The sequence below is a fragment of the Somniosus microcephalus genome, chromosome 23 (assembly GCF_052327205.1).
Source record: "Somniosus microcephalus isolate GS21.2 chromosome 23, FLI_Smic_1.0, whole genome shotgun sequence".
Taxonomy (NCBI): Eukaryota; Metazoa; Chordata; class Chondrichthyes; order Squaliformes; family Somniosidae; genus Somniosus; species Somniosus microcephalus.
In genome coordinates this window covers 10,408,851-10,430,112 of record NC_141009.1, presented here as the reverse complement: position 1 = coordinate 10,430,112, position 21,262 = coordinate 10,408,851, and the positions used below count along the sequence as shown (strand labels likewise).

The 21,262-nt window shown below is 49.5% G+C and overlaps 1 protein-coding gene across 2 annotated transcripts in view; it reads left to right on the top strand.

Annotated features, from left to right (window-relative positions):
- gpsm1b (G protein signaling modulator 1b) overlaps positions 1-21,262 on the top strand; it is a 306,395-nt gene that overhangs the window by 253,284 nt on the left and 31,849 nt on the right. For both annotated transcript variants that reach the window (XM_085965373.1, XM_085965372.1), the window contains 2 exons: positions 8,580-8,650; positions 10,590-10,784. In XM_085965373.1, coding sequence (XP_085821499.1) covers positions 8,580-8,650; positions 10,590-10,784 — 266 coding nt within the window. The remainder of the gene's footprint in view (positions 1-8,579; positions 8,651-10,589; positions 10,785-21,262) is intronic.

The window sequence follows — 21,262 nt, the reverse complement described above, 5'->3', positions numbered from 1 at the left end:
ATCATTATATCATTCATTTTATTTTTTTTAATCCACACTTTCGTCTGGCCTTTTTTCTTCCCTCCCACATGGCAGCTGTCTATCACTCTGCCAGCGCCATTCACACCCCATCTAGAGCCATCCTTTGTTCCTTTACCTGTCCCATTACCATCTCCTCTCGCCTTGAATGTCTCTCAATGTCTCTTAATCTCTCCTGCTTTCTATCCTATCACTGACCTTCCCTGTTGTTCTTTCATCCCCTCCCCCTTTTCCCAGCCCCCCAACTTGCTTTAAAATCTATTCCCTTTTCCTGTTTTTTTCCAGTTCTGACGAAGGGTCTTCGACCTGAAACGTTGACTCCGTTTCTCTCTCCACTGATGCTGCCCTGGCCTGCTGAGTTTTTCCAGCATTTTCTGTTGTTATTATAAATGGAGTTGAGCTACAGATCAGCCTTGATTTAACGGAATGGCGGAACAGGCTCGAGGGGCTGAATGGCCGCCTCCGGTTCCTAATGTACATTCGAAGTATTTCACACCCAAGTTTGGTTTTTTGAACTCTCCTACCTGGCTGGAGAAATGTTTTAGTTGTCTTCCCCCAATACCTCATAGAGAAACCAGCAGTTGAGGTTGTGAGGTTGGCAGATAGCAGTCACAGTCTGTCCGCAGGAAGCTGCATCCAATGGTGAAGGCGAGCATCCCTTCATTCCTGGGTGCTGATTTGCAGCAAACTGTGAAGTTGGGCATTTAGTGCCAGCCAATCACACAGTAAGAGGGAGTGCTTTGGATTAAAGATGCTTCCCTTTCCCTCCCATAATTGACTCCCTAATACAGTGCCAATGTGAATTGTGCCTCTGGTACCGCAGTAGCGTTGGGCAATGTACTCCACAAGCAAATTTGTTTATCCCATTCCTGCCACGTTCCTTCCTTGCCCCTGGACACGAGCCATCCTTAACTCAGCAGGCAACCTGCTCGCAGGCCTTTGCCAATAGAACTGTGTTGAATTGGCTACTTGGAATAAAGATGACTCTCTCTCCAATTTCCCAATTCTGGGGCGACAATCCTGGACGCCTTGCAGATTGTGTCACCTGATGTCACAGCAGGTGCATGGGAACACCACCACCATCCACAGGTTCGTGAAAATCTGGAAAACTCCCCCCTCCCCTCTCCAAAGGTGGTGGATGCTGGAGTCACCCACCATCCAGGCTTGGACATGTATCGCCGTTCCTTCATCGTCGCTGGGTCAAAATCCTGGAACTCCTGACCTAGCAGGAAGCGCCTTCACCCCACGGACTGCGGCGGTTCAAGAAGAAGGCAGCTCACCACCACCCACTCAAGGGCAACGAGCGATGGGCAATAAATGCCGGCCTTGCTAATGACGCCCACATCCCGAGAATGGAAAAACTAAAACAACTCAGGATCAAAAACATGAGGCGTTAGTGGTAACGTGGCACAGTCACATTGGTGGAACCAATACATTGTGCTCCCTATCTCTGTAACCTCCTCCAGCCCGACAATCCTCCGAGATCTCTACGATCCTCCAATTCTGGCCTCTTGCACATCCCCGATTTTCTTCAATCCACCATTAGCAGCCATGCCTTCAGCCATCTAGGCCCTAAGCTCTGAAATTCCCTCCCTAAACCTCGCCGCCTCTGTCTCTCCTTTTAAGACGCTCCTTAAAACCTACCTCTGACCAAGCCTGTCCTAATATCTCCTTATGTGGCTCGGTGTCAAATTTTGTTTGATAACACTCCTGTGAAGCGCCTTGGGATGTTTTACGACGTTAAAGGAGCTATATAAATGCAAGTTGTTTAAAGATTTTTTTTTTCTCTTCAGCCTTGACATTTACCTTGGGTTTGGCTTGCTTGTGAATAGACAGGGCCAGGTCAGTCTAATCACTACAATCTGATGTAGCTTCCAAAGAAAACAGGAGTGTTTGCAAAGAAACTATCGGTAACTCGGGGAAGTAAAGGAAATAAGTAGAATTGGATGCCTGTTAAAAGCTAAACACCGTCGATGTCAAGTAACCTAATCAGAGCTGGGACACCCGAAGAGCTTGAGGTGCAATAGAGAATACGATCGCCAGTGGGGAGGCTTGAGATGCCGAATTGAAGAGAAAAAAAAGGCAAATGCTTTCCGTACTAATGGGGACGCCACCCCCAGAGCCCGTTAATGTGGTGAGGGTATGCTGTGCAGCCACTTCTTAAATGGGTTAGCGATGGTGTTTTCATTCCACCACTCTTGCAGTTCTGCACGCAGTGGCTGATTTTTTTTTCCAGTGCGCATCGTGCGATTTGTTGCTGAAGGTTGTTGCTGGCTAAGTTATTGAAGGGAAGGCTGATGCTGAAAAAGCTCTTTATAATCACTGCTGCCGTGGCCGGAGTCACAAGCTGAGGTGGGCAGGTTCTTCAGGTTTGGAACTGTTGGGCACGGTTTGCTTCTGACTGATTTATGCCATGTATCGGTTTTGTTGTTGGAGGCGGGGGGTGCGGGCCGGTGGAGGGGAGAAGGGAAGGGCCAGTATGACTATCACAGGCAACTGCAAATTTTTAACATGACTACACTATTGGATACACAGACTGGCAGGGACATAAAGCAGATACTCTCTGGTAATCTGAAACTCGTTGCTCAGTCGTACTTCAGTTTACATTTACATTTGGAGATTTTTTTTTTTTTTACAAAGGACCACCTGTGAATTGTGGAAGAGACTCGGGGATGGGGGGTGGGGGAACTGCCTGTAGCCCATTTTCCCAAATGCTTACCAAAAAACTTTACAAACTTTACGAAGAGCTGCTTTGTTCACATGTATCCGTAACTGGTGCAGATAAGTTTCCAAGAGTCACTCGTCATCCAGATCCTTTCTAAAATAGTTTTCTGTTCTAACGTCCTTTTTGTTTTGATGTGCCCACATTGGCCTGCTCTGTGAAAACTTTTTGTTTGAACGATGTTATCTTAATGGCTCCCGGCTCAGAAAAGTTACAACTCAGCCAACACTGAAAACACATTACAGGAAACTTTGATATATCCGGCACCGACGGGACCGAGCTGTTGCCGATCTATCAAAACTGCTGGACATACAAAGTTAATGTTGAAGCATACGGAGGTTTTCATCTCCGTATCTGACAATAAACACGGTTGCTTAGCAACAGCTTGTAAACAGTCGGCCCGTACCTTGGAAGCGTCTCTGTAGCTTAGCAATAGCTTCAGAGAGACTTTCGAGAGCCCGACTGTTGAAAACAAAGCCACGAGAAGAAGAAAAAACCTAACAAAATGGCTCCTGATTTCTGCCGGTAGATCGAGGTTTCCGGACATACAACCTCTGGATAAACCAAAGTTTCCTGTATCTGGTCATTTAACACTCTGGCTGTTTTGTGGGATCTTGCTGTGCACAAATTGGCTGCTATGTTGCAACAGTGACCACATTGGCTGTAAAGCCCTTTGGGACATCCTGAGGTCGTGAAAGGTGCTATATAAAGGCAAGTTCCTTCTTTCTCATAGTCAGTCACGGGCTCCCTCACAATAAAGAGTTGCCACTTGAGTGATGTACTAGAGGGCTGTTGCCACCTGTAAAACTGTAGCTCAGAATGAGTCCGCACCCGGAGAGGAGGGACACAATTGGAAGAGAAATACAGGAGCAAGAACGCTAATTGTAATTCTTTCTAATGGACGAGATTCCTCTAGTATAATATGTACAGTACTTTTTTTTTTTTAGCCATTTGCCTACGATTTCAACTAGTTGAATAGTAAAGCAGAGCACAGCATGCAATCCAAGTCACACCGGTCGGACATCTTTTGACCCGTGCACTATCTTCTATCTTGTACTGATTGAATATCATTGTTGGGCAGCTGTGTGTCCCCGCTGTTCTCGGGACGAGTGGGACACTGGCAAGGCCGCATTTATTGCCCATCCCCAGTTGCTCTGAAACTGAAACTGAGTGCCTTTGTAGATCTCTTCAGGGGGTGTTAAAGGTGGACCGTGTAGCACGGACGGGGTTTGCATTCAGGATCTCTGCTTTGCTAGTTCAGTGGCGTAACTGCTACACTTACCACACTGCCGTTCTATGTGGTTTCTGCCAATTACAAATAGTTCTGGTTACAACTCGATTACAAAGGGAACAGTCATTAATTGATTAGTAACTTTACAAGAACGTCCGGTAATTTTATGAATCTTTGACTTATTTTAATGGGCTGTCTGTCCATAGAAACATCCTAGAATATTCTTCACTTTACACCAATAGTCGAATGATTGAAGAAATCCCAACAACTAGAAGTGATGGGGTTGATTGACCCAGTTTACAGAGTCATAGAATGAGACCGTACAGCAGGAGGCTCTTCGGCCCATCGTGCCTGCGCCGTCTTTTTTGAAAGAGCTCTCCAATTAGTCCCACTCCCCTGCTCTGTCCCCGTAGCCCTGCGCATGTCTGCTTTTCAAGTATATGCCCAATTCCCGACACCATTCCTTGTTTGAAGAAGTGACACCCATCAATTGTTGTGTTAATGGTCGGGACTAATGCTGGAAAGTAGATCCTTTGTATTTCACAGCTGCATCCAGTGTAACCTTTCGGGCTGCCTTATCCGGATGTGCAATTTTTAACTTGGCATTCAGTAAGTCAACATTGTGAAATCCATTGCATATTTAAGAAAGCTAAACGTGCCATTTGTGGGGAATAACACATGGTCAGTGACGTAAAGAAACTACTGGGCACTTGGTCTAAGCGTTAAACAAAGCTTTAATCAACTGTTTTATAACATGGTGGTCTAGTTGTGTCCTTCACTAGTTCCTATTAAGAATGTCCTGCGCAAGCTGGGCCCGTGCCAGAGTATTTATACTCTCCCTGGACAGCGCCACCCGCAGGCCGCTCAGTATTATTTCATAAGTCTTTCTTTCATGAATGACTGATTCATGTCAGTCAGTATAATTGCTTGGCTCGCTCTGGTCACCGGGAGGTCGATTTCACGACCAGTTCGGTGTCCTTTGAGACGACATTAGTTGTGATCTAAGATTATGGGCCATATTTTCCGATGCCTATGGGTGTGTACGCACTGTGTCCACACCCATAGGAACATCGGAAATGCCGGTTTCAGGCATGCCAAGCGCATGCGCTGAAAATATTTGACCGGTCTATCTGTCAAGTGTATGAAGGGAGATTCCCTTCTTTGATTGGCTCCCCATGGCCCACGTGATCCCAGGGAAGCTTGCGAAACGCATGCACCTCTGGGAATACGTGGACCCTGTGCATTTCGGGAGAGGCCCAGGATCGGAAGGATACGCACCTCGGGTGCCCCCCAGTAAGTCCGTAGATTTTTTCCCCAGATCGGAGGCCTCTGCACGCAGAAAGCCTCCGATCAGAAAATACGGGCCTCATGCAACAGGGTGGGCCACGAGAAGGCTGTCACCATTCCCCCCCTTCAGTATAATGAGAGGCTGCAGGACTTCGGAGAGGTATTCTTTACTGGTCTTTCCCACTTCATCCAGTAAACACAAGGAAACCCACAAGCCAAAATCACACCTGGTCACATTTCAAATTTTGCGACTGCGTTGTCGCACTTAGCTTGACGTTTGCCTGGTATCTGACCCAAAGTAAGAGGTCAATCCACTCCAAAATCTGACTGCACCACATGAATATTCTACTTCTCGGACTTTATTATAAAGTATTGAAGTATTGTGTGGCTCCGTTCATTATTTTCATAAGCCTTCAAAGGGCACTGCTGACATTAATGTATGAATGCTCGTATTTCTTTATCCATTAGCCTAATGGGGGAGCTAACCTGCTTAATATAGAATTGCCCAGTGTAATTTCAAGCTCGTTGTTTAGTATCACATTATGAGTTTCGAGTTAGGATCGTTTTTTTCATCTCCGATCGATATATAAACGTATGAAGTACAGAGTGCTCCCACAGTGAGTCGCCGATCCAGTCCACTTGACTTTGTAGCCAGGGAAGGTGAATGAGACAGGATGGGACCATGAGAAGGGAAGGAAAGGGATGGAAGCTGATTTCCAGGCTGGAGCTTCCTGCTCCAGAGCTTGCACTTCCTATTTTCCCCAGACCCCTTTGCATCTTCTCCGCCAACCCCAACTTCCCATCCCAGGAACGTTCCCCTCAACTGTCCGGCCACTGATCCCTGCAATAAGGACTTGCATTTATTTAAACACCTTTCATGACCTCCGGATGTCCCAAGGTGCTTTACAGCCAATGATGGACTTTTTGAAATGTAGGAAACATGGCAGCCAATTTGCACACAGCAAGGTCCCACAAACAGCAATGAGATAATGTGCCGTATTTTCCGATCGGAGGCTTCCCGCGTGCGGAAGCCTCCGATCTGGAAAAATCTACGCACTTACCTGAGGGCTCCCGAGGTGCGTATAGTTCCGCTCCTGGGCCTCTCGAACTCCAAGTGTGCAGGGCCCACGTATCCCAGAGGCACATGCGGTTCGCAAACATCCCTGGGATCACATGGGCCATGGGGAGCCAATCAAAGAAGGGAATCTCCCTTCATACACTTGACAGATAGACCTGTCCCATATATGAATGGAGATCACCCCAAAAACACATCAAAACATTAAATAATTTTTTTAATCACATTTTTTAAATTAGTTGAAATTACAATAAATTATTTTAAACAATTTAATTTTTTGCAAAAAAATTTTATGGGGCTAAAAATAAACTTAATTTTTTAAAAAGTATTTTTAAATGATAAATGAGTGGAAATTTTTTTTAAAACTTTTTTTTCAACTCTTATGCTGGTAAAAGCAGGCCTTACGCCTCTGCTTTTACCAGGTGTAAGATTTCTAAGGGTTTTCTGCGGGCGGAGGTTCTCCAGAAAGCGGAACTCTCCACCCGCAGAGGCCCTTCTCCAGGGCAGGTGCATGCCTGAAACCGGCATTCCCGATGTCCCTACGGGTGTGTACACAGCGCGCACTCACCCATAGGGGTTGGAATATCCGGCCCATTGTCCAGATAATCTGTTATTTTAGTGATGTTGATTGAGGGATAAATATTGGCCAGGACATCGGGGAGAACTCCCCTGCTCCTCTTCGAATTAGTGCCCGTGGGATCTTTTAAGTCCACCTGAGAGGGCAAGACCGGGGGGTGGGGGGGGCCTTCAGTTTAACGTCTCATCCAAAAGGCGGCACCTCTGACAGTGCAGCACTCCCTCAGCACTGCACTGGGAGTGTCAGCCTAGTGCTCAAGTCTCTGGAGTGGGACTTGAACCCACAACCTCCTGACTCAGAGGCGAGAGAGAGAGAGAGAGTGCTACCCACTGAGCCACGACTAAGGATGTGGATTCCCCCCATCCCCTGTCTATGAACACCTACCCTCAGCACAAGTCCAGTGATTATTAGTTTCTATAATTCGACACGATATACGGGGGTAAAATTATTTTCAACAGTTTAACAACTTATTACGGTAGCACGCTCAGGATTTTGAAGTAACTACGTTGAGCAGTGCGCTGAAAGCTCTGAGAAACACCGCACCCCGCCCCCCCCACCCCGCCCCGCCTGTGGGAACCAGACACTTTTGGGGGTTGAGCAAATTAGACATTTTGAAAAGTAGAGGAATTCACCAACAAATGTTGACCGCTCTGTTCCTGACTGCTTTTGCCAAAGCAGCTCTGTGCCATTGCGCAGTTTACATGAAACGATAAATGAATTTTTAAAAAAAAGCTAGTTGGCAAATCTGTCCAAGCTAAATTCATCCACTTGGAACACATTTCATGGCTTCGATGAGCATGCGAACGAGTGCCCAACACCATACTGGAGTGTTTGTTCTTTTCAGCATGGGGATTGAGTAGCAACCTAACCAACATTTCAGTCAACGGTTAAAATTCATTGCTGGTCTCGGCCCTGTCTTGTGCAGACTCCAGTCTTGCAGAAGATTGGAGCCCAATTAACAGTGGAAAGTTGTTTTTCTTTTTCCTTATTATGATGTTAAATCATTATTTGTACTGAGGTAAGCAGAGCTTTCTGCCATTGTAGTCAGCCATGGCTCAGTGGGTAACACTCTGGCCTCGGAGTCAGAAGGTTGTGGGTTCAAGTTTCCTACATTACAACAGTGGCTACACTTCGAGAAGTACTTCATTGGCTGTAAAGCGCTTTGAGACGTCCGCTGGTCCTGAAAGGCGCTATATAAATGCAAGTCTTTTTTCTTTTCATTCCATTAACTTGAGCAGAAAATCTAGGCTGACACTCCAGTGCAGTACTGAGGGAGCGCTGCACTGTCGGAGGTGCCGTCTTTCAGATGAGGCGTTAAACCGAGGCCCCCGTCTGCTCTCTCGGGTGGGCATAAAAGATCCCATGGAATTGTTTCAAAACAGAGCAGAGGAGTCCTTCCTCGGTGTGCTGGCCAATATTTATCCCTCAACCAACCTCACTAAAAACAGATTATCTGGTCATCATCACATTGCTGTTTGTGGGAGCTTGCTGTGCGTAAATTGGCTGCCGCGTTTCCTACATTACAACAGTGACTGCACTTCAAAAAATACTTCATTGGATGTAAAGCACTTTGGGACGTCCTGAGGTCATGAAAGGCGCTATAGCAATGCAAGTCTTTCTTTCTTTCTTAAACCTAATCTATTTTCATTTTCATGTTGTCTTACTACAGGTGCACGGCCAAGATTAGTGGCACGATACAGCATGGAGAACATGAACATGGTCAAGTTTTCTCCAGAGAAGGTGAGGGGATCTATTTCAATCGCGAGTTCAAAAAAAGTAATCTTAGCGAAAAGTCAATCTAGGATTTTATTTTTTTGAGGAGGGGTACATGAGAAAAGAGGGAGCGGCTCAGTAGCAAGTGCTTAAGTTTGAGTAAGTTGGGCGTTCCTTCATTCAAACGATGACAGGAAGATACTTCCCCAAAAAATTGGAATTCAGTAGGGGAAAGCTGTGAAGTTGAGGGATTGTTCCGTGCATAACTTTGTGACTTTGTGGAGGTGGAAGTAGGTCATCAGGAATCAAAATATTTTTATACTTGTCTTTCAAAGCAGACTTGAGTCTTTTAACTGGACCAAAAGGGTGGCTGGGGCAGAAATCAGCACCACAAGTGCCCCCTCAGTCAGGCCTGTGCTTTTAAGACCGCAAAGTTGCATTGCTATGAAAGGACATCTTGGGGAGGCCAGTTACCAGTTAATTGCTGGCCCTGGTGAGGCCCATTTGCAGATTGGGAGGGTGCTTGTAAATTTCTGTACGTGAGTCGAAAGAAACCAGCACGACCCGACTGTCTGTCTTTTTTAAACACTTTGAACTGCGACCGATTCAGAACTTTAATAGATTGATTTTTAGGGGGCACCGATGCCAAAACTCTTGTCTTTTGAGTATATTGCGGTCGAGTTTCCGTTTGTTACATCAGTGCAATCTGGGCGGAATTGGCCGAACCAGCGTAAAAGATTGGACAATTGTTAAAAAAATGTTAATTCGTTCATGGGATGTGGGCGTCGCTGGCAAGGCCGACATTTATTGCCCATCCCTAATTGCCCCTTGAGAAGGTGGTGGTGAGCCGCCTTCTTGAACCACTGCAGTCCCATGTGGTGAAGGAGCTCCTACAGTGCTGTTAGGGAGGGAGTTCCAGGATTTTGACCCAGCGACGATGAAGGAACGGCGGCGATATATTTCCGAGTCAGGATGGTGTGTAACTTGAAGGGGAACTTGGAGGTGGTGGTGTTCCCATGCGCCTGCTGCCCATGTCCTTCTAGGTGGAAGAGGTCGCGGGTTTAGGAGGTGCTGCCGAAGAAGCCTTGGCGAGTTGCTGCAGTGCATCTTGTAGATGGTACACACTGCAGTCAAGGTACGCCGGTGGTGGAGGGAGTGAATGTTTAAGGTGGTGGATGGGGTGCCAATCAAGCGGGCTGCTTTGTCCTGAATGGTGTCGAGCTTCTTGAGTGTTGTTTGAGCTGCACTCATCCAGGCAAGTGGAGAATATTCCATCACACTCCTTACTTGTGCCTTGTAGATGGTGGAAAGGCTTTGGGGAGTCAGGAGGTGAGACACTCGCCGCAGAATACCCAGCCTCTGACCCACAGTTGTTGTGGCCACAGTTTTATGAGGCTGGTCCAGTTAAGTTACTGGTCAATGGTGGACCCCCAGGATATTGATGGTGTGGGATTCGGCGTAAGTGAGTCACACCCAAATCCATTTACGCTTGTATTTTCTGCGATCTTTTATGCTGATTCACGATTCAATTCGCCTGGATCAGGCCCCGCCTGCCAAACTGGCCACACCCCCAGGTTGAACCTGCGAGATTGCGCTGGTTCGGGAACGCTCTTCAGATTGCGTCCATTTTCTCAGGCACACAGGCACTAGTCGGCACAAAGCATAACCTAACCAGCGACGTTCGCTGTCATTTTTATTTTAGGTGCGCGGGCCCTTTGACTGGTTGCGCCGCCCATTCAAATTTTCATGCATGCACGGTTATACCCATTGAAAAGCCGGTGAGCGGCCTGTGCGGGGTCATCCAGACCGCTGCGCAGCTTAGCGGGAACGTTGCTAACCAGCGCAATTTCAAATGCATTTTGGGCACCATGTCCCGATGGCGCCCAAAACAGAAACTCTAGCCCCTTGTACCTATCTGCACTAACTGTTACGTAATCTTTCACTGATCTGATTTACAATCTTCAAGGACCAAAATGGAGACGTAGCTGGTGAGCACCATTCCACCGATCTCAAGAGTGCAGCGAAAACGACCCGGGTTGGGCAACTAAGGAACAAGATGTATCAGGAGAGCCAACCGAGCTCAGAAGACAGGCAGCAAGGCGCCAACGCATCGTTACCATTGCTGGACGCCAGCGATGTCAGAGTTCAAGTGGCTCCAATGGTAGGCAACCTGAACCTTGCGCTTGTTGTTTGGTATACAGCCAGCTTGTGTGTGTGTGTGTATGTTTTTTTTATTCGTTCTTGGGATGTGGGCATTGCTGGCAAGGCCAGCATTATTACCCATCCTTAATTGCCCATGAGAAGGTGGTGATGAGCCACCTTCTTGAACCGCTGCAGTCCGTGTGGTGAAGGTGCTCCCACAGTGCTGTTAGGGAGGGAGTTCCAGGATTTTTACCCAGCGACGATGAAGGAACAGCGATATATTTCCAAGTCAGGATGGTGTGTGACTTGGAGGTGGTGGTGATGGTGTTCCCATGCGCCTGCTGCCCTTGTCCTTCTAGGTGGAAGAGGTCGCGGGTTTGGGAGGTGCTGCCGAAGAAGCCTCGGCGAGTTGCTGCAGTGCATCTTGTAGATGGTCCACACTGCAGCCACGGTGCGCCGGTTGGTGGAGGGAGTGAATGTTTAAGGTGGTGGATGGGGTGCCAATTAAGCGGGCTGCTTTGTCCCGGATGGTATCGAGCTTCTTGAGTGTTGTTGGAGCTGCATGAGTGTGAGAGTGTGTATGTTTATTTGTTTGTTTTTGGGACGCTGGTTAAGCTATGCCTAGTTGCCTTGAGAAGGTAGTGGTGAATTTTGCCCTAGCAATTGTCTTTACAATCGAATGGCTTGCTAGAGAGCATTGAGTCAACCCAAGTCTTTTTTTTATTGTTCTTGGGATGCGGGTGATGCTGGCAAGGCTGCATTTATTGCCCGTCCCTTGTTGCCCTGATGGTGACCCTTCTCCTTGAGTCGCTGCAGTCCTTGCTGTGATGGTGTTCCCACAATGGTGTTGGGCATGGAATTCCAGGATTCTGCAACAGTGAAGAGTGGGGGTGGTGGGATACATGCCCAAATCGGGATGGTGTGTGACTTCAAGGGGAACTTGGAATTGATGGTGTTCCCTCGACTTTTCTGCTCTTGTCCTTCTGTGTGACGGAGGTTACAGGGGGGGGGAGTTACTGTCGAAGTAATCTTGGTGAGTTGCTAAAGTGCATCCTGTCAATCGTGCATACTGCAGCCACAGTGTGCCGGTGGTTGGGTATTAAGTGCAGTTGCAGAGGCACCGATCAAGCAAACTGCTTTGTCCTGGGTGGTGTCGAGCTTCTTGAGCATTGCGGGTGCAGACATCCAGGCGAGTGGCGAGTGATCCATCACCCTCCTCACTTGAACCTTTATAGATGGTGGGGAGGCTTTGAGGGGTCAGGAGGTGAGCCATTTGTCGCAGTATTTATAGGACTGGAGTTACATGCATGCCAGACCAGATAGGGGTTGAATGTTCGCTTCCCTGAAGGGCATTAGTGAAGCAATTACACTTTGACGACAATCTGGCAATGTTGTGTTCCAATGGCGGCCGACAAATTACCTGATTTATTGAATTCATTTTCAAATTTGCCGCAGGGAAATTTGAGTTCACAAACTCCGTGTTTCTAATCCAGTCCCATAATCGCTCCACTGCCAAGTTGGTTGATTGTCGAGTGTCAGTCGTGGCTCAGTGGGTATCACTGTCTCTCTCGCCTCTGAGTCAGAAGCTTGTGGGTTCAAGTTCCCACTCCAGAGACTTGAGCACAAAAATCTAGGCTGACACTCCCAGTGCGGTGCTGAGGGAGTGCGGCACTGTCAGAGGTGCCGTCTTTTGGGTGAGACGTTAAACCGAGGCCCCGTCTGCGCTCTCGGGTGGATGTAAAAGATCCCATGGCCACTGTTTCGAAGAAGGGCAGGGGAGTTCTCCCCGGTGTCCTGGCCCAATATTTATCCCTCAGTCAACATAACAGAAACAGATTATCTGGTCATTATCACATTGCTGTTTGTGGGAGCTTGCTGTGTGCAAATTGGCTGCCGCGTTTCCTACATTACAACAGTGACTACACTTCAAAAAGTACTTCATTACTTGTAAAGCGCATTGGGACATCCAGTGGTCGTGAAAGGCGCTATATAAATGCAAGTCTTTCTTTAGGGAGTAAGTATTTGATGGGGAGGAGGGGCAATGATCTTATGAGATGCTAATTTTGGTCAAAAGCTCAAACTGAGAGGAGCTGAACCCATGAAGAAGGCTTACTTCATGGTTATTAGTAAAATTACGATGTGAGATGTGATTTTTTTTTCCAAGGCCATAGAATGCAATGGCAAAAAGACCGAATGTAAACAATTTAAAAATCACATTAAAGCAGAAAGAAACTGATAACACTCGGGCTTATAACAGCGCTTTCTGCAGTTTGACAGATCGCATGCCAAGTAGATTGTTTTGGCTCAGAAACTGAATTTAAATGGAGAAGAGCATTTCTTCATCTGCCTTACTGGCATCTCCTCATCCCATATGTTCTCCCTACCTTTCTCCAGTTCCATTGCTCCTGTTAATGAGCCTGTGCATTGAAAGAGAGCTTCCCCCATATATACTGTATTCACCAGAGTTTAGAAGATTGAGAGGGGATCTCATTGAAAAGTATAAAATTCTGACAGGGGCTTGACAGACTGAATGCAGGGAGGATGTTTCCCCTGGCTGGGGGGTCTAGAACGGGGGGTCACAGTCTCAGGATACGAGGTAGGACATTTAGGACTGAGATGAGGAGAAATTTCTTCACTCAGAGGGTGGTGAACCTGTGGAATTCTCTACCACAGAAGGCTGTGGAGGCCAAGTCACTGAATATATTTAAGAAGGAGATGGCTAGATTTCTAGAAGCAAAAGGCGTCAAGGGGGTATGGGGAGAGAGCGGGAATATGGTATTGAGATAGAGGATCAGCCATGATCATATTGAATGGCAGAGCAGGCTCAAAGGGCCGAATGGCCTACTCCTGCTCCTATTTTCTGTACATCATGGTACAGCTGGACCTTTCGCCATTACAGGTGATTTACTGCATGTAGCACAGAGACTAGGGCCATGGGAACAGGAGTGGGCCATTCAGCCCCTCGAGCTTGTTCCACCATTCACCCATCACAATTTTAAAAATCCCCAAGATTCTTGGTCTTTGTCCGAGCAGTGTTTTTGAATTCATAAGAACATCTTTGGCAAAGCAGTCTGAAGAGGGATAAGTGAGACTGTGCTTTCATCCCCGTCTAACCTTTGCATTCCACGCCTCTTGTTCCTTTTCCATTTCTGGCCCCTTCCCTGTAAAATTTGCTGTTGATCTGCCCACTCTGCAAGCCTGTTTATGTCTACTGGTATTTTGGTGCAGTCCTCCACATTATTAGCTATAACTCCCCCCCCCCATCTTCCCCCCCCCCCCCCCACTCCCCAGTTTACTATCATCTGCAAATTTCAACACCATGCCTCCAATTCCGGAGTTCATTTATGTGTATGGTAAACAACGGTGGTCCCAGCACGTATCCCTGTGGGACTCCTCTTCCCACTTTCTGCCAGTCTGAGAATCCTCCCTTAACTCCTACCCTCTATTTGAGGGAGTGCTGCGCTGTCGGAGGTGCCGTCTTTCGGATGAGACGTTAAACCGAGGCCCCATCTGCTCTCTCGGGCGGGTGTAAAAGATCCCATGGCCACTATTTCGAAGAAGAGCAGGCGAGTTATCCCCGGGGCCCTGGCCAATATTTATCCCTCAATCAACATAACAAAAACAGATCATCTGGTCATTATCACATTGCTGTTTGTGGGAACTTGCTGTGTGCAAATTGGCTGCCGCGTTTCCCACATTACAACAGTGACTACACTTCAAAAAGTACTTAGTTGGCTGTGAAGCGCTTTGGGATGTCCTGAGGTCATGAAAGGCGCTATAGAAATGCAAGTCTTTTTTCTGTATTCTAGCCATCTATCAATCCATCCTGCTACCAGCCTCTGACTCCACACACCCTGACCTTTGTCATAAGTCTCTTGTGTGGCACCTTATCAAAGGCATTGGAAAAGTCCAGGTATATCACATCCACTGCATTGTTCAAATTCTGCCCTCTGCGGTGGCCATGCCTTCTGTTGCCGAGGCCCTAAGCTCTGGAACTCCCTCCCTAAAACTCTCAACTTCTCTCTCCTCCTTTAAGATGCTCCTTAAAACCTACCTCTCTGACCAAGCTTTTGGTCACCTGCCCTAATTTCTTATGTGGCTCGGTGTCAATTTTTTGTCTTGTAACACTCCTGTGAAGCATCTTGGGACGGTTTACTACTTTAAAGGTGCTACATAAATATAAGTTGTTGTTGCTGTTCTTGTCTACTCTTTCTGTCACTTCAAAGAATTCAGTAAGGTTGGTTCACCATCTCCGAGATCTCATCTTTCAGCAAAGATTCTTTTATCTTTCAACCGTTGATGTTACGCTAACTAGTCTATAGCTCCCTGGTTTAGCTCCATCCTCCTTTTTGAAGATAGGAATTACATTTGCTGTTCACCGGTCCTCTGGCACGATTCCTTTTGCTATTGAGTTTTTAAGAACATAAGAAGCATAAGAACATAAGAAATAGGAGCAGGAGTCGGCCGCACGGCCCCTCGAGCCTGCTCCGCCTCACGGCCCCTCGAGCCTGCTCCGCCGCACGGCCCCTCGAGCCTGCTCCGCCGCACGGCCCCTCGAGCCTGCTCCGCCACACGGCCCCTCGAGCCTGCTCCACCTCACGGCCCCTCGAGCCTGCCCACCGTATGGCCCCTCGAGCCTGCTCCGCCGCACGGCCCCTCGAGCCTGCTCCGTCTCACGGCCCCTCGAGCCTGCTCCGCCACACGGCCCCTCGAGCCTGCTCCGCCGCACGGCCCCTCGAGCCTGCTCCGCCGCACGGCCCCTCGAGCCTGCTCCGCCGCACGGCCCCTCGAGCCTGCTCCGCCGCACGGCCCCTCGAGCCTGCTCCGCCTCACGGCCCCTCGAGCCTGCTCCGCCACACGGCCCCTCGAGCCTGCTCCGCCATTCAATAAGACCATGGCTGATCATCGACCTCAACTCCACTTTCTCACCCAATATGTCTCCTTGTTCGAAATTACCTATGCAGAGGACTGGTCGCTGGTTGTCCAGCCTCAGATAGCAGTGGGCCAGAGAAGAGGAGGAAAATATTGGGAGTCTTCGTCTCAGAATATATATTTTTTTAAAGCATATTTTAAACTATGTCAGTGACCTATACATAAAGAAAAATTCTGAACTGCATAGGTTTTATTTATACATCAATGGCAAAGTGCCATTCAGTGGAAAATGTTAGCAGACAAAATCAGGAATAAGGACACCAAAATTAATGGTGCCCAGAGTTCAAACGTAAGTGACGTAAGAAAACTACTAGGCACTTGGTCTAAGCTTTAATCAACTGTTTTACAACATGGAGGTCTAGTTGTGTCCTTCACTAGTTCCTGTTAAGAATGTCCTGCGCAAGCTGGGCCCGTGCCCGAGTATTTATACTCTCCCTGGACAGCGCCACCCGTAGGCCGCTCAGTATTATTTCATAAGTCTTTCATGAATGACTGATTCATGTCAGCGAGTATAGGCTTGCTTGTGCATGAGCAAGGAATTGGACCATTAGCAAAGAACCATGGTATTGCGGCAGGATCACCGCTAACATTGTACTCAAATGGTCCGATGGTCAAGCTCTCTAGCTATCTGGACCTCAGATCCAGAAGCCATAGTAGTAATCTTGGTCAACTCGTAACCAGGCCATTGGTAATATCTAGGCAAAGCCAATCTCATGGAGTGGTGCATCTTCCATCGATGAGGGGGTGAAGAAATTAAGAGGTGGGCTGAAGAAATGGAAAGATGAAGTGAAGAAAAAAATTAGCATTGGCTCTCCTGCCTGACCAACCATGAGAACGTTAATGAGACTAGAACATCCCTGGCCTTTATGGGTAGATGCAAGAATTTATGTCAATTCAAAAAAATGTCCACTTCCAGGAACCTCCAAGCGCCCTCCAATTCGCACACCATCCAGACTTGGAAATATATCGCCGTTCCTTCATCGTCGCTGGGTCAAAATCCTGGAACTCCCTCCCTAACAGCACTGTGGGAGTACCTTCACCACACGGACTGCAGCGGTTCAAGAAGGCGGCTCACCACCACCTTCTCGAGGGCAATTAGGGATGGGCAATAAATGCCGGCCTTGTCAACGACGCCCACGTCCCAGGAATGAATGGGGGGAAAAACATTTCTGATTCCCTGTTAGGAAGCCTCCTAATCTTGGCATACTGTGCCAAGAAGGGCAGAGGGAGGTCAAGAGCGACCTAGGCAAAGGCCTGGATGAGGGTCGGTTGTCCACCCTCTCGGAAGAGCCATGACAAAACAAAAGTCGCCTACAGCTCATCTCCATGTTACGTCCACGTGTTTCATAGATATTTAGTAAAAAAAGACGTGTGAAACCACAATGAATGTCAAACAACCACCGAAGCTAACGAGGAGGAAATATCTGCTTCGATCTTATGACGACTGTGAATAGATGGGTAATTGAAGTAACATCACGCAGGGGTTAGGACATTGAACAGAAGTTGTTTTGGGGAGGAGTATCAGTCTAGATATTAAAAAAATTGCAATTAATGGCAGAGACACACAGAACCATTAAGTTGTCAATACACAATTTAAGTGCTTTGTAGATACCTTATGTCAGACTATTTTATCATCGAGCTCCAGCAGTCCATTAGATTACTTTTTCTGCTATTTCTCATTGATTTATTTAAATTATTGTTCAATCCATGGTTGAATCCAGCCTACTCTTTCAGGCCCTAAAACAATCCTGCACTGAGAACCCATGAAATGAAGGAAGCCATCCTCCATATCCTCTTCCCCTCTCCTCCATATCCTCTTCCTCTCTCCTCCTCCACATCCTCTTCCCCTCTCCTCCTCCACATCCTCTTCCCCTCTCCTCCTCCACATCCTCTTCCCCTCTCCTCCTCCACATCCTCTTCCCCTCTCCTCCTCCATATCCTCTCCCCTCTCCTCCTCCACATCTTCTTCCCCTCTCCTCCTCCACATCCTCTTCCCCTCTCCTCCTCCACGTCCTCTTCCCCTCTCCTCCTCCATGTCCTCTTCCCCTCTCCTCCTCCATGTCCTCTTCCCCTCTCCTCCTCCACATCCTCTTCCCCTCTCCTCCTCCACATCCTCTTCCCCTCTCCTCCTCCACATCCTCTCCCTCTCCTCCTCCACATCCTCTTCCCCCTCCTCCTCCACATCCTCTTCCCCTCTCCTCCACATCTTCTTCCCTCTCCTCCACATCCTCTTCCTCTCTCCTCCTCCACATCCTCTTCCTCTCTCCTCCTCCACATCCTCTTCTCCTCTCCTCCACATCCTCTTCCCCTCTCCTCCACATCCTCTTCCCCTCTCCTCCTCCACATCCTCTTCCCCTCTCCTCCACATCTTCTTCCCCTCTCCTCCACATCCTCTTCCTCTCTCCTCCTCCACGATCCTCTTCCTCTCTCCTCCTCCACATCCTCTTCCCCTCTCCTCCACATCCTCTTCCCTCTCCTCCTCCACATCCTCTTCCCGCTCCTCCACATCCTCTTCCCCTCTCCTCCTCCACATCCTCTTCCCTCTCCTCCTCCACATCCTCTTCCTCTCTCCTCCTCCACATCCTCTTCCTCTCTCCTCCTCCACATCCTCTTCCTCTCTCCTCCTCCACATCCTCTTCCCCTCCTCCTCCACATCCTCTTCCTCTCTCTTCCTCCACATCCTCTTCCCCTCTCCTCCTCCACATCCTCTTCCCCTCTCCTCCTCCACATCCTCTTCCTCTCTCCTCCTCCACATCCTCTTCCTCTCTCCTCCTCCATATCCTCTTCCTCTCTCCTCCTCCACATCCTCTTCCTCTCTCCTCCTCCACATCCTCTTCCCCTCCTCCTCCACATCCTCTTCCTCTCTCCTCCTCCACGTCCTCTTCCCCTCTCCTCCTCCATGTCCTCTTCCCTCTCCTCCTCCACATCCTCTTCCCTCTCCTCCTCCACATCCTCTCCCTCTCCTCCTCCACATCCTCTTCCCCTCTCCTCCTCCACATCCTCTTCCCCCCTCCTCCTCCACATCCTCTTCCCCTCTCCTCCACATCTTCTTCCCTCCTCCACATCCTCTTCTCTCTCCTCCTCCACATCCTCTTCCTCTCTCCTCCTCCACATCCTCTTCTCCTCTCCTCCACATCCTCTTCCCCTCTCCTCCACATCCTCTTCCCTCTCCTCCTCCACATCCTCTTCCCTCTCCTCCACATCTCTTCCCCTCCCCTCTCCTCCACATCCTCTTCCTCCCTCCTCCTCTCCACATCCTCTTCCTCTCTCCTCCTCCACATCCTCTTCCCTCTCCTCACATCCTCTTCCCCTCTCCTCCTCCACATCCTCTTCCCCCTCTCCTCCACCTCTTCCCTCTCCTCCTCCACATCCTCTTCCCCTCTCCTCCTCCACATCCTCTTCCTCTCTCCTCCTCCACATCCTCTTCCTCTCTCCTCCCTCCACATCCTCTTCCTCTCTCCTCCTCCACATCCTCTTCCCTCTCCTCCTCCACATCCTCTTCCCTCTCCTCCTCCACATCCTCTTCCCCTCTCCTCCTCCACATCCTCTTCCCCTCTCCTCCTCCACATCCTTTCCTCTCTCCTCCTCCACATCCTCTTCCTCTCTCCTCCTCCACATCCTCTTCCTCTCTCCTCCTCCACATCCTCTTCCTCCTCCTCCTCCACATCCTCTTCCCCCTCCTCCTCCACATCCTCTTCCCTCTCTCCTCCTCCACATCCTCTTCCCCCTCTCCTCCTCCACATCCTCTTCCCCCCTCTCCTCCTCCACATCCTCTTCCCCTCTCCTCCTCCACATCCTCTTCCCCTCTCCTCCCTCCACATCCTCTTCCCTCCTCCTCCTCCACATCCTCTTCCCCTCTCCTCCTCCACATCCTCTTCACCCTCTCCTCCTCCACATCCTCTTCCCCTCTCCTCCTCCACATCCTCTTCCCTCCTCCTCCAACATCCTCTTCCCCTCCTCCTCCACATCCTCTTCCCCTCTCCTCCTCCACATCCTCTTCCTCTCTCCTCCTCCACATCCTCTTCCTCTCTCCTCCTCCACATCCTCTTCCTCTCTCCTCCTCCACATCCTCTTCCCCTCTCCTCCTCCACGTCCTCTTCCCCTCTCCTCCTCCAGTCCTCTTCCCCTCTCCTCCTCCAAGTCCTCTCCCCTCCTCCTCCTCCACGTCCCTCTTCCCTCTCCTCCCTCCACATCCTCTTCCCCTCTCCTCCTCCACATCCTCTTCCCCTCTCCCCTCCACATCCTCTTCCCCTCTCCTCCTCCACATCCTCTTCCCCCTCCTCCTCCACATCCTCTTCCCCTCTCCTCCACACTTCTTCCCCTCTCCTCCACATCCTCTTCCTCTCTCCTCCTCCACATCCTCTTCCTCTCTCCTCCTCCACATCCCAACTCCTCACCTCCACAACCTCTTCCCCTCTCCTCCACATCCACTTCCCCTCACCTCCTCCACATCCTCTTCCCCTCTCCTCCACATCATCTTCCCCTCTCCTCCACATCCTCTTCCCTCTCCTCCTCCACATCCTCTTCCCTCTCCACCTCCACATCCTCTCCCTCTCCTCCACATCCTCTTCCCCTCTCCTCCTCCACATCCTCTTCCCCTCTCCTCCACATCCTCTCCCTCTCCTCCTCCACATCCACTTCCCCTCTCCTCCCTCCACATCCTCTTCCTCTCTCCTCCTCCACATCCTCTTCCTCTCTCCTCCTCCACATCCTCTTCCTCTCCCTCCTCCACATCCTCTCCCCTCCTCCCTCCACATCCTCTTCCTCTCTCTCCTCCACATCCTCTTCCCCTCTCCTCCTCCACATCCTCTTCCCCTCTCCTCCTCCACATCCTCTCCTCTCTCCTCCTCCACATCCTCTTCCTCTCTCCTCCTCCATATCCTCTTCCTCTCTCCTCCTCCACATCCTCTACCTCTCTCCTCCTCCACATCCTCTTCCCCTCCTCCTCCACATCCTCTTCCTCTCTCCTCCTCCACGTCCTCTTCCCTCTCCTCCTCCAAGTCCTCTTCCCCTCTCCTCCTCCACATCCTCTTCCCTCTCCTCCTCCACATCCTCTTCCCTCTCCTCCTCCACATCCTCTTCCCCTCTCCTCCTCCACATCCTCTTCCCCCTCCTCCTCCACATCCTCTTCCCCTCCTCCACATCTTCTTCCCTCCTCCACATCCTCTTCCTCTCTCCTCCTCCACATCCTCTTCCTCTCTCCTCCTCCACATCCTCTTCTCCTCTCCTCCACATCCTCTTCCCCTCTCCTCCACATCCTCTTCCCCTCTCCTCCTCCACATCCTCTTCCCCTCTCCTCCACATCTCTTCCCCTCTCCTCCACATCCTCTTCCCTCTCTCCTCCTCCACATCCTCTCTCCTCCTCCACATCCTCTTCCCCTCTCCTCCACATCCTCTTCCCTCTCCTCCTCCACATCCTCTTCCCCTCTCCTCCACATCCTCTTCCCCTCTCCTCCTCCACATCCTCTTCCCTCTCCTCCTCCACAACCTCTTCCTCTCTCCTCCTCCACATCCTCTTCCTCTCTCCTCCTCCACATCCTCTTCCTCTCTCCTCCTCCACATCCT